We start from the raw sequence: 12,819 nt of genomic DNA, 5'->3' as shown, positions 1-12,819 counted from the left end.
CAGACCATACGATTGTCAAATCGACCTCTTACCAGGTGCACAACCTCCTTGCAGTAGGATCTACGCCCTTACTGAGCCCGAAAATCTTCACCTACGACAATACTTGGATCAATACCTTGCTAATGGCTTCATTCAGCCATCCAAGTCTCCGGCATCCTCAGCTTTATTCTTCGTGCCTAAAAAGGAAGGTGACCTTAGAACGTTTATAGACTACCGTGCGTTAAATCAGATTACGGTAAAAAACCGATACCCCTTGCCTCTGATCCCCGAGTTACTAGACCAAGTAAAGGACGCTTGCATCTATACCAAGTAAAGGATGCTTGCATCTATACCAAGTTAGATCTCCGAGGGGCATATCATCTGGTACGTGTAAAGAAGGGCGATGAATGGAAGACTGCCTTTCGCACCAAGTACGGATTATTCGGATATCAGGTGATGCCCTTCGGGTTGTGCAATGCACCAGCAGCCTTCCAGTATTTTATGAACGATGTCCTTCGTGAACTCATTGACGTCTGTGTTGTTGTATACATAGACGATATTCTAGTGTACACCTCCTCCGAATCAGACCATGTTAAGCACGTTCGTGCAGTCCTTGAGAAACTACGCCAGCATAAGTTATATGCAAAGTTGGAAAAATGTGTTTTTCATACTACAGAAGTCGAATTCCTTGGATTCATCCTGACTCTGAAAGGGGTCCGAATGGACTCTCGAAAGGTGGACGCAATTTTCAAGTGGCCATCACCCAATTCAGTTAAAGGGGTACAAAGCATGCTTGGATTTGCTAATTTCTACCGCAGATTTATTCCGGACTTCGTGGTACACCCCATCACAGCACTTTTGCGAAAGAACAAACGCTTCTTGCGGACTGAAGAGGCTGAAAGAGCCTTCCAAGAATTGAAATTGAAATTCACGTCTGCGCCCGTCTTAAAGCATCCACGCCCGAACTTCCATATATAGTGGAAACCGATGCATCCAGTTTAGCCATGGGAGCTGTCCTATCCCAAAAGGATCCAGAAACCACAAGAAAGGTCATGGGAGCCTAGTGACCACGTTCATGCGCCTCGATTGGTGAAGAAATTCCATTGGAACTTCCCAGACAAACCAGGGCCAGGGGGAAGAACAACTTTAGGAGGGGCCTTGGGGGTGAGGGGGGAAGTGCTGTCATGATGCCTACCCCCGGGCATCCGGACCCAGCCCAGCAGCTTCGGGAGCAGGCATCCAGACATTTATTGAGACCCCAGCAGCCGCGGCTGGGGGCTATCTGGGTTCAGTCCTGGCGCCATAAGCGCCAGGCTCATAGACATTACTTACCTCCGGCAGACCATGCAGCAAATGAATCAAAGCCCACGTGAAGCCTGGATGGGACTATTTTATTACAGGGACTATTTTTTACTTGGGTGTGGTTCTGGGGAACTTCTTACCTGGGACTACTTTGCAGGTTATTTAAACCACGCCCGAACAGCAGCCCATGCTTTGCGTTATTCTGCACTTCAGCAGCGTGACGCTCACCGTGCCTGCAGCATCCAGTCCTCTGCCACGCCCGCCTCGAACCTGGACACCATCCTAGAAGAAAGAGAAATAAGAACAAGAACTTACCTTTTAATTTTCATCTGTTCCAGAATTCGCCACACTTCAGAATTGGAAAAGACATGTCGGAAACGCGTTGCGCCATACTTATGGGTCTGCATCTCGACGGTTCAGCGCTGCAGCCATCATTTTATCACTGCATCCGTGGAACCTGGAAGGGACAAAGAGAACAAGGTGAGCCGGGTGCTAACAAAGACAATCAAAGCAACTGTATTATACTCACCAGAGTTACCGCTCCCCTGGGCATCTTTCATCGGCGTTCCACCTCTTTAACGCTGCACCTGTGGGAGGAAAGAACACTTGTTAAAGACTTTTATTTCGCTTTTACCGGACAACGCTGGGTACTATAGACTCTTACCCACGCACAACCTGCAGCACTTCAGGTGAACTCTTCTCTGATTAAGCTGCAATACAAAGGGAAAAAAACGAGTGAATAACAGACAATTGAACTCTATAGACATTATACTTACGGCTCCTTGCCATTTACCACGGAGTCCAACACGTCCGGAACTCGCCCCAAATCTTCAAACCAGTGAAGCAACTGGGTTTGTACGTGCCCCTGCGCTCGGTGCAGGATGGAGAGCTCATCATTACAAACAATAAGGTGAGACAACAAAAGGGGAATATCGGGGTGCTTAGAGTGAACGAATTAAACAGGTTTTTCCTTGCATCCACTGGGTGGCTAATTCCCCTCCTTCTGCTTTTAGGAAACTACTTTTACGAATCAAGCAGACGAAGCTAGGAAGGCCGGTCCAGTCAGCCGTCTCTGCACTATGAATAACGCTGGTGGAGACCTTAGCAGTCCAGTTCCGATCGACGCCCCCGTGGGAATCATGTGAGCGTTACAAAAACCCCATCCCAGGAAGGTAGAAATGACAGAGCGGATGCCAACGAGAAGGGATAACCATACAGAGGTTGATCGGTGGGGACGCCACCGACCAGAGAGAACGCCGAAACGCTGCCCGACCCTCAGAGGGAAGCACCGCTGCCCAGAAGATGCACACCAGAGAAGCAGGTATGCAGGCAGACCGAATGGTGCTGGAGGTCCGAGAGGTCTTGGGGAGCAACCACAGAACGAGAATACGAGTCTGGGAACCTGAATAAAGCAGAGACAACACAGAAGGAAGCATATGCTTGGCAGAAGAGCGAACCAAGTCATTGCAACAGAATACTGCAAGTCTGGGACCCACACCCATATAAGAGTCAAAGAATAAGAGGGTCTGGGACCATGAGAAAAATAGAGCTAGTCCGCGAGAGGACATATGCTTGGAAGGAGAGTAAACCAAGCCATTGCAATCACACATCGCAAGTCTGGAACTCACACCCACATGAGAGTTTGAGAATAAGGGGGGTTGAAGAACTTGGAAGTATAAGACTGCTCAGAAGAAAACCCATGCTTGGCAGGGAAGTACACCAAGCTGGTAGGATAAATAATTGAGAGTCAGGGACTCGCACCCTTGTGAAAATATAAAAACAAGGGACATTTACTTAAGATACAGGGTTTGGAACCCAAAGAAAGGAAAGTAGAACCTGAAGGAATCCAGGAAAAAAGAGCAAAACCCTAATAATTGGGGAGAATTTCTATTGTCATTTTTGATCACTCACCCGAGACATTGGAAACTTTTCTGTTGGCCAGAGTTTTGAACACTACTTTGGGAAGAGATCATCCTTGCAGTTGATTTAGGCTGTTTGTGTTAGGGACAGAAGTAGGTTTATGGGACCCAACAGTAACAGACTTTTTTTTAGAAATCCTGACATATTCACTGGTTTTCTTTGAGGAAGGGAAACGCTCTTAGCCTTAGGGGTAGAAAGGCATTTTTCCAACACATTCCTGGTTAATAAAAGTGCATAACCAAAAATAAACATGTCACGCCCTTACTTCTGCACCCTTACAATACCAACAGATGGACAAAGGTGTGAGTACTTGGGCATTTGAGAGAAGTGTCTGGCAAATGCCAATCTAATGCGCATACACAAGCAGAAACTGTTACCTCTGTCAATGCTTACCTAATACTACATTTACAGCAGCAATTAAGCCAATAACTGAGGAGATCTTGGAAATAACACTGCAGGCCAATGTGTGATGCGACAGCTTGATAATCAGCTCAAAGATACCAGGAGGATTTGTTTTGGGAGGAGCAGGTAGTGGGTGGGAATGGCCATAGCGATTAGCAAAGCCATGGGCAGTTTAGGGTGGGTAAATAACTAAACGCCCACAAGCTGCATTTCCTTCCTCACCTGTACCTTTCTAGCTTAGTGCCATGTAATAGCCAAACTTAATTACAATAAAACCGCGCATGATGCACATTTGTTTTTTTTTAAATGTTCCAACACGTAATGGCCTGAAAAAACAAGGAAAACACTTTTGCTATGACCCGCCTCTAACACTCAAATGAAACGTTTGATTTATCCATTCCATTATTTAAGTAAAGGGTAAAGAAACAGCTTCAAATATATAGTATGAGGGAAGTAGACAAGAGTCTGATGTAATTTACAATATCTAGAAACAGTTTACCTTGTATATAATTTTTGACGCTTCATTCAAAATGCAGGGCACCCAGGTGTCATTCGTGGTCTGTAGATCAAACAAAAACACATACATAAGACTTACAGATGCATGATGTAAAACAAATGTACTTTCCAAAACTCCACAAAGAAGAGCTCAAATGGTCTAACATTTTGTGTACAAAAGAGGAGCACATAGTAAATCAAACTGTTCCTAAATAGTATACTGGCAGCAATTTGACAATTGCCTTGTACACTTACCTTCCACCATTATCTTAAAATGTCCCCCTGGAGTTAAAACCTTATCCCATAAATGTTCCTGCAATCAGTCCTTCTGACTTTGCAAATATAAAGCAAGTGTTAGGGCTCATTATCGTTCCTGCTATGTTCCATGTCATCTTCCCATGACAAAATGGTTTTAGGCGTTGGATCTACCGAAGGAGACGCAGGGTTCACCCTTGTAAGATGGCCTTGCCTTCCATGTCTCCCTTATAGGGTTACTCGGTGGCAGGTGGGTTTGATATGTACAGTGCTGAGGACACAGCAATAACATCAGCTGGGAAGACAAGTAAAATAAATTGAAGATTCTTGTGCACGTAGGGGAGGATTGCACCCAAGTCTGGTCTTGTAGCTGACCTCCGATGTGGGGGTTAGAATGGAGGATCATGGTTATTGGAGCAATAATGTGGTGTTGCTCATCAACAATGGGCCAGGCTCTTACTCTTGAGAAAGGGTGACTCTTCTCTCATCTGATCTCAGAGTTAATGCTCAATTGCGGTGATAGAGGGGGTGGGGGGGAGAAATGTGTCACGGAAAGGTTTCAGGTCCACCTACCCCGACAAGAGGCAAAAACCTCCTTCCAATTATTCACACTCTTTAGAGGTACTCGACAGGGTTGCTCCTTCTCCCCGATCCTCCTCGAACTGGTGATGGAACCTATGGTGGACGACATCAGAGCGCGGCATTCTCACAGGGGAATACGACTGACAGGCCCCCCTGAGATAATATTCCTGTACACCAATGACGTACTATTATACATTAGAGATCCCGCCACCCCCTTGGACCCTATACTACGAGACATCACTCGTGCGGGTACCCACTCTGGCTTCACAATCAACTATTCCAAATTCGAGATCCTCCCACTTACCGACTCCACTCAACAACTGCATTCAGAGTATCCTCTCCTTTGGTCCCCTGGCGGTATCAAATACCTGGGTGTCAGAATTTCAGTCTAAATCTACCCTGCTAACAGACAACTGCCTGGCTGTAGCACAACTAGCAGAATCGAAAATGACATGCTGGTGCCACCTCCCATTATCAGTGGCTGGTAAATTCTCTCTGATTAAGATGGTCCTTGTCCCCAAATTGCTCTACATCTTCAGCAACGTACCCATCTGGCCCGGGAAACAATACTTCATACAACTACACAAAGCATGTGCTCAGTTCCTATGGCACTCTGGTGGGGTGCGTAAGAAATGGTCTAATATGACACTTTCATATGAAAACGGGATTCACGGCCCCTGACATATTACAGTACTGGACGGCCGCTCAGGCCCAATACGCCACGTATTGGTACCCAGGTTCCTTGACTCGACCGCACGTCAAGCTGGAAACCCTGGCGGCGGCTGATGTCAATACTATGACACTCGTACTGCACCGTACCCATGTACCAGACTCTCCCATTGATCCTGTGGCAACCACTCGGCTGGCTTGGAACCGTCTACTGACGGCAACTGCTGCACCTCACCCCCATTGTAAATGGCTCCCCATTTGGAGGTTCCCTGGACTGGAGCCTAAACACTATGCGGCCCTGGCCCACCAATGGGGGGCGCTGGGGTACCAGGCGCTAACTGACCTCTTTCCTGAAATTCATTGACCCACAGACATGGAGGCCAGGCCACACTGGATCTGCACTAGAATTGTTACACTACTATAGGCTTCGCGCCGCCTTCCGTACCCCATGGCCTACTTTCCCTATGGAGCCCCCTTAAACACCAGTAATTGCTTACATCGCTAACTCATGCGGCACCTGTAGCGTTGTCTCTTCACTGTATAGAATGCTACTAAGAGCCGCTCCAATCTGACCATCCAAAGCACGGTTCGAGTGGGCCGACGAATTGGGCCTAGAGGTCACCGACCAATTATGGGTAAATATGTGCTCCCATACTAATCGAGTATCTCTCAATTCCCGTTACCAAGTTATACAGTTCAAATTATTAAACAGTCTGTATTACACCCCTCTCAAGATCTCTAGGGACACACACACACACACACACACACACCCGCCGCCCACCCCCCGCCCCCTGCACTCGCTGCAAGTCAGAGGGGGCTGACCATCTACACATGTTTTGGACATGCCTCATATTGGAGGATTTTTGGGATGAGATTCTAAAAGCTCTTGCAGACTTCACTGGCACGGTGATTGACCCTGACCCGTTGGGAGTGCTTTGCTAAATTCCTGAACATTGGCTGCATGATAGCCAAGAAGTGTATATTACAATGTTGGAAGAGCCCCCCACTCCCCCGACCTTTCAAAAGTGGCTCAACGCACTCACCTGGGCCCAGAACTGTGAAGAGGAATATCTCAACATGCTCCCGACTCATTCACGCCCCATGAACATATGGTCCGCCTTCAATAGCTACCTTATTAATCGAGATGAGAGAACATCCGGAAGTGCCTCACCCCCGGCTCTACGTGACTGATCCCAAAGACTATGCGGTTTACATCAGACTACTTCCTTTACTGTACATGTATTAATCAATCTGCTGATGTGTTAGGTCTACTGCATGCATTAATTTCATTGAATGATCTGACGTGTCTGTTTACTGTAAACCTCTGCCAACAAAAATAAAAGGAAAAAAAAACAACTTAAAAAAAAAACTCCTTCCAAGGAAGAAAACCTACAGGACTCTTGATTCTGCTGTAGCCAACGCCAGACTCAAAAGGCACCCTTTGAGCAGGTTGTCCCAGAGACTGAGGGTCAAGATAAGCAAGGACCATACTTCATTGAGGAAAATGGAAACAAAATAGGGCCTAGAATAATACCAAGGGGGGTGGATTAAGAGACCAAATTCTAGTTTCCTGCATCCAAACCCTTTCATCACAGAAATGCCTCTCACTCATCTCTCCTCTGTGTATTTAAGTCTTGCTTAGACCTTGGACCACTCCCTATCATGATTTATCTAAACAGATATGCATCATAATTAAAAAGAATACTGCACCTATTGTCACACATGCCAAAAGACTTCACAACCACATGTCCCCAAGGGTCCTCTATAATGTCACAGATGGCTTGGAAAGTACTCCAATGCCCTGGGATACTTCAAGGGTTTTTAAGACACTTGTTAATGGGCCTATGGCTATCCCTCCATCTCCCTCATCTAAAAAGCAGTCTTTCATAACCCATGCATCCTTACACCTCCGGTTAGTTTATACAGCAGATGTCACCAGACTATCCATGTTCCTAGTCCAACTGTCTAGACCGTCCCTACACTGAACAGTGGTTGTTGCTCTAAAGGGGTTATTGAGATGTGCCGTACATACATACTGCCAGATTCAGTATTTTCTTTCATGCCCTGCTAGTCCACTCACTCAATCAATTCCTGATGTCTCGCCTCACTACACCACCATTTCTAAATCCAACTACCCAATCTACTCCTTCTCCTTTCTCTATCCCTCTGATGTGTCTCACTCCATTCTAACCCTCCCCCTCCAATGATACATCCCTCCTACGTGACACTACAACTCCTCCAGCCACCCAACTTCTCCCTCCTGCACTCGACAACCTCATCCTGCACTCGGCAACAACCCCCTCCTGCACTCAGCAACTCCACCGACCGTCCTACTCCAACACCCATCTTAGGTCCTTCCAGAGTGGGAAACCAATATATTCGTGAACTAGTTTACAATGAATCCAAACGTCTAACCTCTCTGTGATAGCATCTCAGAGCAAATTCTGAACCACTTTGTCACATTTCACCCCAGCAAGTGCTCCCAAAGAGTCAATGACAAGGAAATAGAACAATTTTCATGAAAGGATAGGCGTTTTGGGCTTTCCGAAATGGAAGTAAAGTTTCATGTCCTAATTCGTGGAGAGATTAAGTCACTCCACAAAAAGAAAATAATTGGTGTAAAGGTTAAGTAAGTTAGTGGTAGAGGATGAAAAGAGTTGGGATGAGTTGCTTGCTGGGACTTTAAGTTTGAAAAATCCCCCAGGCCTCCACAGTATTGAACCCATTTTAATTTCTGTATGGAAGGAAACATAGGGATGAACTTGATCTGCTGAGCGAAGGGTGGGCACAGCAGGAAGAAAGCACAAACATGGTCCACTATGTGCTGAGAACAAGAGACAGGATAACTCTGGTCAGAGATATAGGGCCGAAACACGTGTAGCAGGCCCAAGAAAAGCAGAAATGCATGTATGGCTCAAATAATGTTAAACACTACTAACAAGCCTATGATACAGTGGCATGATTCCTACATAGTTACTGAGGTAGGACAAGCTTTCATGGTAGTCCAAAAGATGCACAGTCCAACCCCCACATGGCTGCCTGATTCAAAGCAGTAGGTGGCCATTCTTTACAAAACATAACATACACAGTCATGGTTTAGTGAGCTGCTGAGGCTCTAAGGCTGCTGACAGTTGACAAGCAAGTTCCGATTGGATTAATCCTCTAATGTAGTGGTATTCAAACTATTGTTCCACCCCACTAGGGGGCCCAAAGGAGTTCCAGGGTCTTTATAAAAATGATTAAGGTGACTGCTTTTAATAGACAATATAAGCAGTAGGAAATCTGCTTATATTAAAAACAAGTCATCTTGATCCATTTTTAAAGAGCCTGGTGCCCCCCCAGACATCATTTGGGACCCCATGGGGGGAAGAGGGGGTAGCCCCCCCAAGTGTGAAGAGCACTGCTAATGTGCAGTCATGTATTGTTTCAATAACTTCCAAACTTCCTAGGGTGAATCAATGGTTATTTTCAAAATGGTAAAAAAAAAATCACTTTTTACTCTGGTCATGGTGCTGTCAGGGTGTTTTAATGGGCTTCCCACCCAACCTCTAGTGGGCTCACTCCATGCTAACCAAGGTGTCTCTAGCCACCAGGTTTCCCAGCTAGCCATCAGTAATATCTACATATCTAACGCTAGTTGTAGGTGAAGGCCTAATGGCAAAAAGCTTCACATGGCTCTCTGGTTCGTCTGGGGGTGCCCTGACCTAACAATCCCCAGGTTTGCTTAACAGGAATTTTCCCAGGATATGACTTGCTGAAGGATAGGCCCCATATAACTCAAGCAACATTAAATGATCTACCACTAAGAGCCGCCATACAGCGAAATGAACAGGTGAGACAGGCAACAGCAGTGGTGAATCCCCATAAAAGATCACCTTCATTTTCAGTCTTTTTTGTGTGGCTTATCAGAGAACCAGACAAACTACATTTAAGTTGGTTCTGAATTAAACAAAATATTTGACAATACCGCCTGGCACTTGGCTACTTATAAAGAGTGGATTCAGTCCATACACGGTTGGCATTGCTATCTGACATGCAAACTGCTCTTAGTATTAGGAATATGTGTATTAAACAAATGACAGTTCAACACATATAAATAATGTGTTATTTTTAAATATTGTATCTTTCTTTTCTGTTAATTATCTGCCATATTATGTCTCATGACTAGTTTTTAACAGGAAAATGTATTGACCAGATTGTAGGTAACGTGGAATATTTTTGTCTGTGATTATTGATCTGTTGGCTATTTCATTTTATAATGATTTTTATATCTTTATGTATTGAATTGTTGATTTATTGTGTTTACTCTTATGGAACCCTGATTTCCGAATAAAGAGAGACGATGATGGAATGACAATTTTCTTGTGCTTTCAAAAGACAGACCATTCTTTTATGCACATGCTCCACGTCTCTCTTTGCCATGATTGCACTACTTCTTCCACCTCACCCTCTACTTTATTTTCATTAGCCCATCTCCCTTCTCTCACATCCTTCGGTCTTCGTTTCTCTCTCCCCTTCTGTCCCTCCAATGTCTGCACTCTCTTCTCCCGTCCCTAATCCACACTCCTCACCACATCCATCGTCTACACACAATCGCCTATTTACGCCTCTGTGCCCTAATCTTACCACACACACTTTCCACCTGTCTCTGGATCTCCTCCTTCAACTTCTCTACCCTGACCACTACTTCCACTACCACATTCAACTCTCTCCACCCCTTTGGTCCTTTAAATAATAAAACAAAATTAACTCAAACATTTGCTGACGAGATATGCTTTCAATTCGGTTCGGAAAGGTTTTCTGCGACACATCTACTCCACTGCAATCTCTTCTCAGTTCATTTTCTATTGCCCCACCATTCGCCTGAGTTCCGTCTGGGGTTTGTAGGTCAGATGTTAGGTGTCTCATCTGTTTGGCAAAAAAAACCTATCCATTACATTTCTGTTCTCAATTCCATTCCTCTGGTCCACGTTTTCTTGGTTGTGCCCAGGTGCATTCTGGGAGTTGCTGTCCCTAAAAAAAGAACTTTGGCCAGGACAAGTACTGGGAGGAACTGTGTGACAGAGGGTGGTACCCACATTAACATTCAAGGAAAATTGGGTGGTTTCCAGGCAAGGCCTCCCCTCTAACCTGCTGATTTTCCACCCCACCCCACCCCCTGCACTCCCCATCAGGGACAGGACTGGCTCCGGCTTTCACTTGGGGAGGCCCCCCTCCGGTCTGGAGGGATCCTTTTTTGCCCCAGATAAGGTCCAGTCCCAGACCCTGCAACTGTGTTCAGTGTGGCACAAACAATTTGTGCATTTGCTATAGCACAGCATTATGTGGGAATATACATGTGGGAATATACATGTGTAATAACCAAAGTTGAAATGAACAGTGATAAAACTGAGTGCCATGATTATACAGAAGAGCAATCTGTTTGTTAAGCATTCATTGCAGAGATCTGTATTTATATGGCAGAGTGCAGTAGCACATTCCGTCAGGGCACACTCAGCCTTCGCTCTCTTTGTGGTATATATATATATATATATATATATATATATATATATATATATATATATATATATATATATGTATGACAATGTATTACTTACCGTAAAAGCATTTCTGATGGTTGTATCTGCTTAGATTCACATGCTGTGCATAGGTCCGACATCCAGTGGTCACTGCGGAGTTTTGCATTTTGTGTTTCGTAGTCGAAAAGGGGACGTCGACAGGCGTGTCTGTAACACTATCCCTTTAGTGACGTGCATTGTACCCACAATCCCTCACGCGTCGAGGTCCCTCTGTTTGTATTTTTCTGCCCTGAGGGAGCCTTCTAGACGTGAGTGAGTACAGAAAAGAGAGAAATATAGGAAAGGATGTCTATGTTCCTTCCATCCGAGCGGGGAGGAAGGGCGGGCGCATGTGAATCTAAGCAGATACAACCATCAGAAATGCTTTTACGGTAAGTAATGCATTGTCTTCTGATGTTTGTTAATCTGCTTAGAATCACATGCTGTGCATAGACTAGCGAGCAGTACCCAGAGTTGGCGGTGGGTTATGAGAAGGAACAGTAGAGAAAAGATGTCTTAATACTGCCTGTCCCACCTGGGAGTCAGATCTAGAGTGTGCATCTAGACAGTAGTGTTTTGTAAAGGTGTGCACAGAACTCCAGGTAGCCGCTTTGCAGATGGACTCAAGGGGAACATTTGCAATGAATGCTATGGAAGCCCCAGTGCCTCGAGTGGAATGTGCTCTTGGCTTGAAGGGTAGTTCTCTCTTAGCAAGAGTGTAACAGAGAGTGATGCATTGTACAATCCATCTAGATATAGTGGACTTAGAAACTGCATCTCCTTCTCTTCCTGCTGCCACCGAGACAAAGAACTGATTAGTCTTTCTCAGTGTTCTGGTTCTTTCTATGTAGAACATGACAGCTCTGCGTACATCTAGTGTATGCAGACTTTTTTCTCCCAAGCTGGAAGGGTTTTGAAAGAACGTTGGTAGTTCTATAGACTGGTTTACATGAAATTTCGAGATGAATTTTGGTGCAAACCTTGGGTGTGTGCGTAGGACCACCTTATCCTTGTGAACTGTTACGAAGGGGTCTAGTACAGAAAGAGCCTATAGTTCACTTACTCTCCTAATGGAGGTGATAGCTATTAGGAAAGCAGTCTTAAGAGTGAGGTATTTAAGAGTTGCCTTGTGCATGGGTTCGAAAGGAGCGCCCATGAGTCTAGAAAGTACCACGTTTAAGTCCCATCTGGGAGCTGGGTTAGCTATCGGAGGGTGTATTCTCTTTACCCCCTCCATGAAGGCCTTGATAACTGGTATCTTCCACCACGACACTTTAAGTTGGGAAGTGGTGTATGCAGAAAGTGCCGCTAGGTGGACTTTAATGGAATTAAACACTAGACCTGAATCCAGTAAGTGGGTCAAGTACAGAATAATGTTAGTGGGAGAGCAGTCAACCGGGTTGATGTTCTTACCTCTACACCAGATGACAAATCTTTTCCACTTGCTAGAATAGCAGTGGCGAGTATTAGGTTTTCTGGCTTCCCTGAGGATGTCCATACATCTCTGTGGGAGTTGTAAATGTCCAAATTCTATGATCTCAGGAGCCAGGCTGCTAAGTTCATGGTCTGAGGGCATGGATGCAGTGTCCTGCCCTTGTCTTGTGACAGCATGTTGTACGGGCAGGGAAGTTTCATTGGGGGGGATAGGGACATCTCC

The 12,819-nt window shown here is 45.4% G+C and overlaps 1 protein-coding gene across 4 annotated transcripts in view; it reads right to left on the bottom strand.

The window, feature by feature from the left end:
• VPS13C (vacuolar protein sorting 13 homolog C) overlaps window positions 1–12,819 on the bottom strand; it is a 5,236,720-nt gene that overhangs the window by 4,663,398 nt on the left and 560,503 nt on the right. For all 4 annotated transcript variants that reach the window (XM_069624493.1, XM_069624490.1, XM_069624491.1 and 1 more), the window contains one exon: window positions 4,103–4,162. In XM_069624493.1, the coding sequence (XP_069480594.1) occupies window positions 4,103–4,162 (60 nt within the window). The remainder of the gene's footprint in view (window positions 1–4,102; window positions 4,163–12,819) is intronic.

The sequence above is a fragment of the Ambystoma mexicanum genome, chromosome 11, assembly GCF_040938575.1.
Source record: "Ambystoma mexicanum isolate Mex_15411 chromosome 11, UKY_AmexF1_1, whole genome shotgun sequence".
Taxonomy (NCBI): Eukaryota; Metazoa; Chordata; class Amphibia; order Caudata; family Ambystomatidae; genus Ambystoma; species Ambystoma mexicanum.
This window is presented reverse-complemented; position numbering and strand designations above follow the sequence as displayed.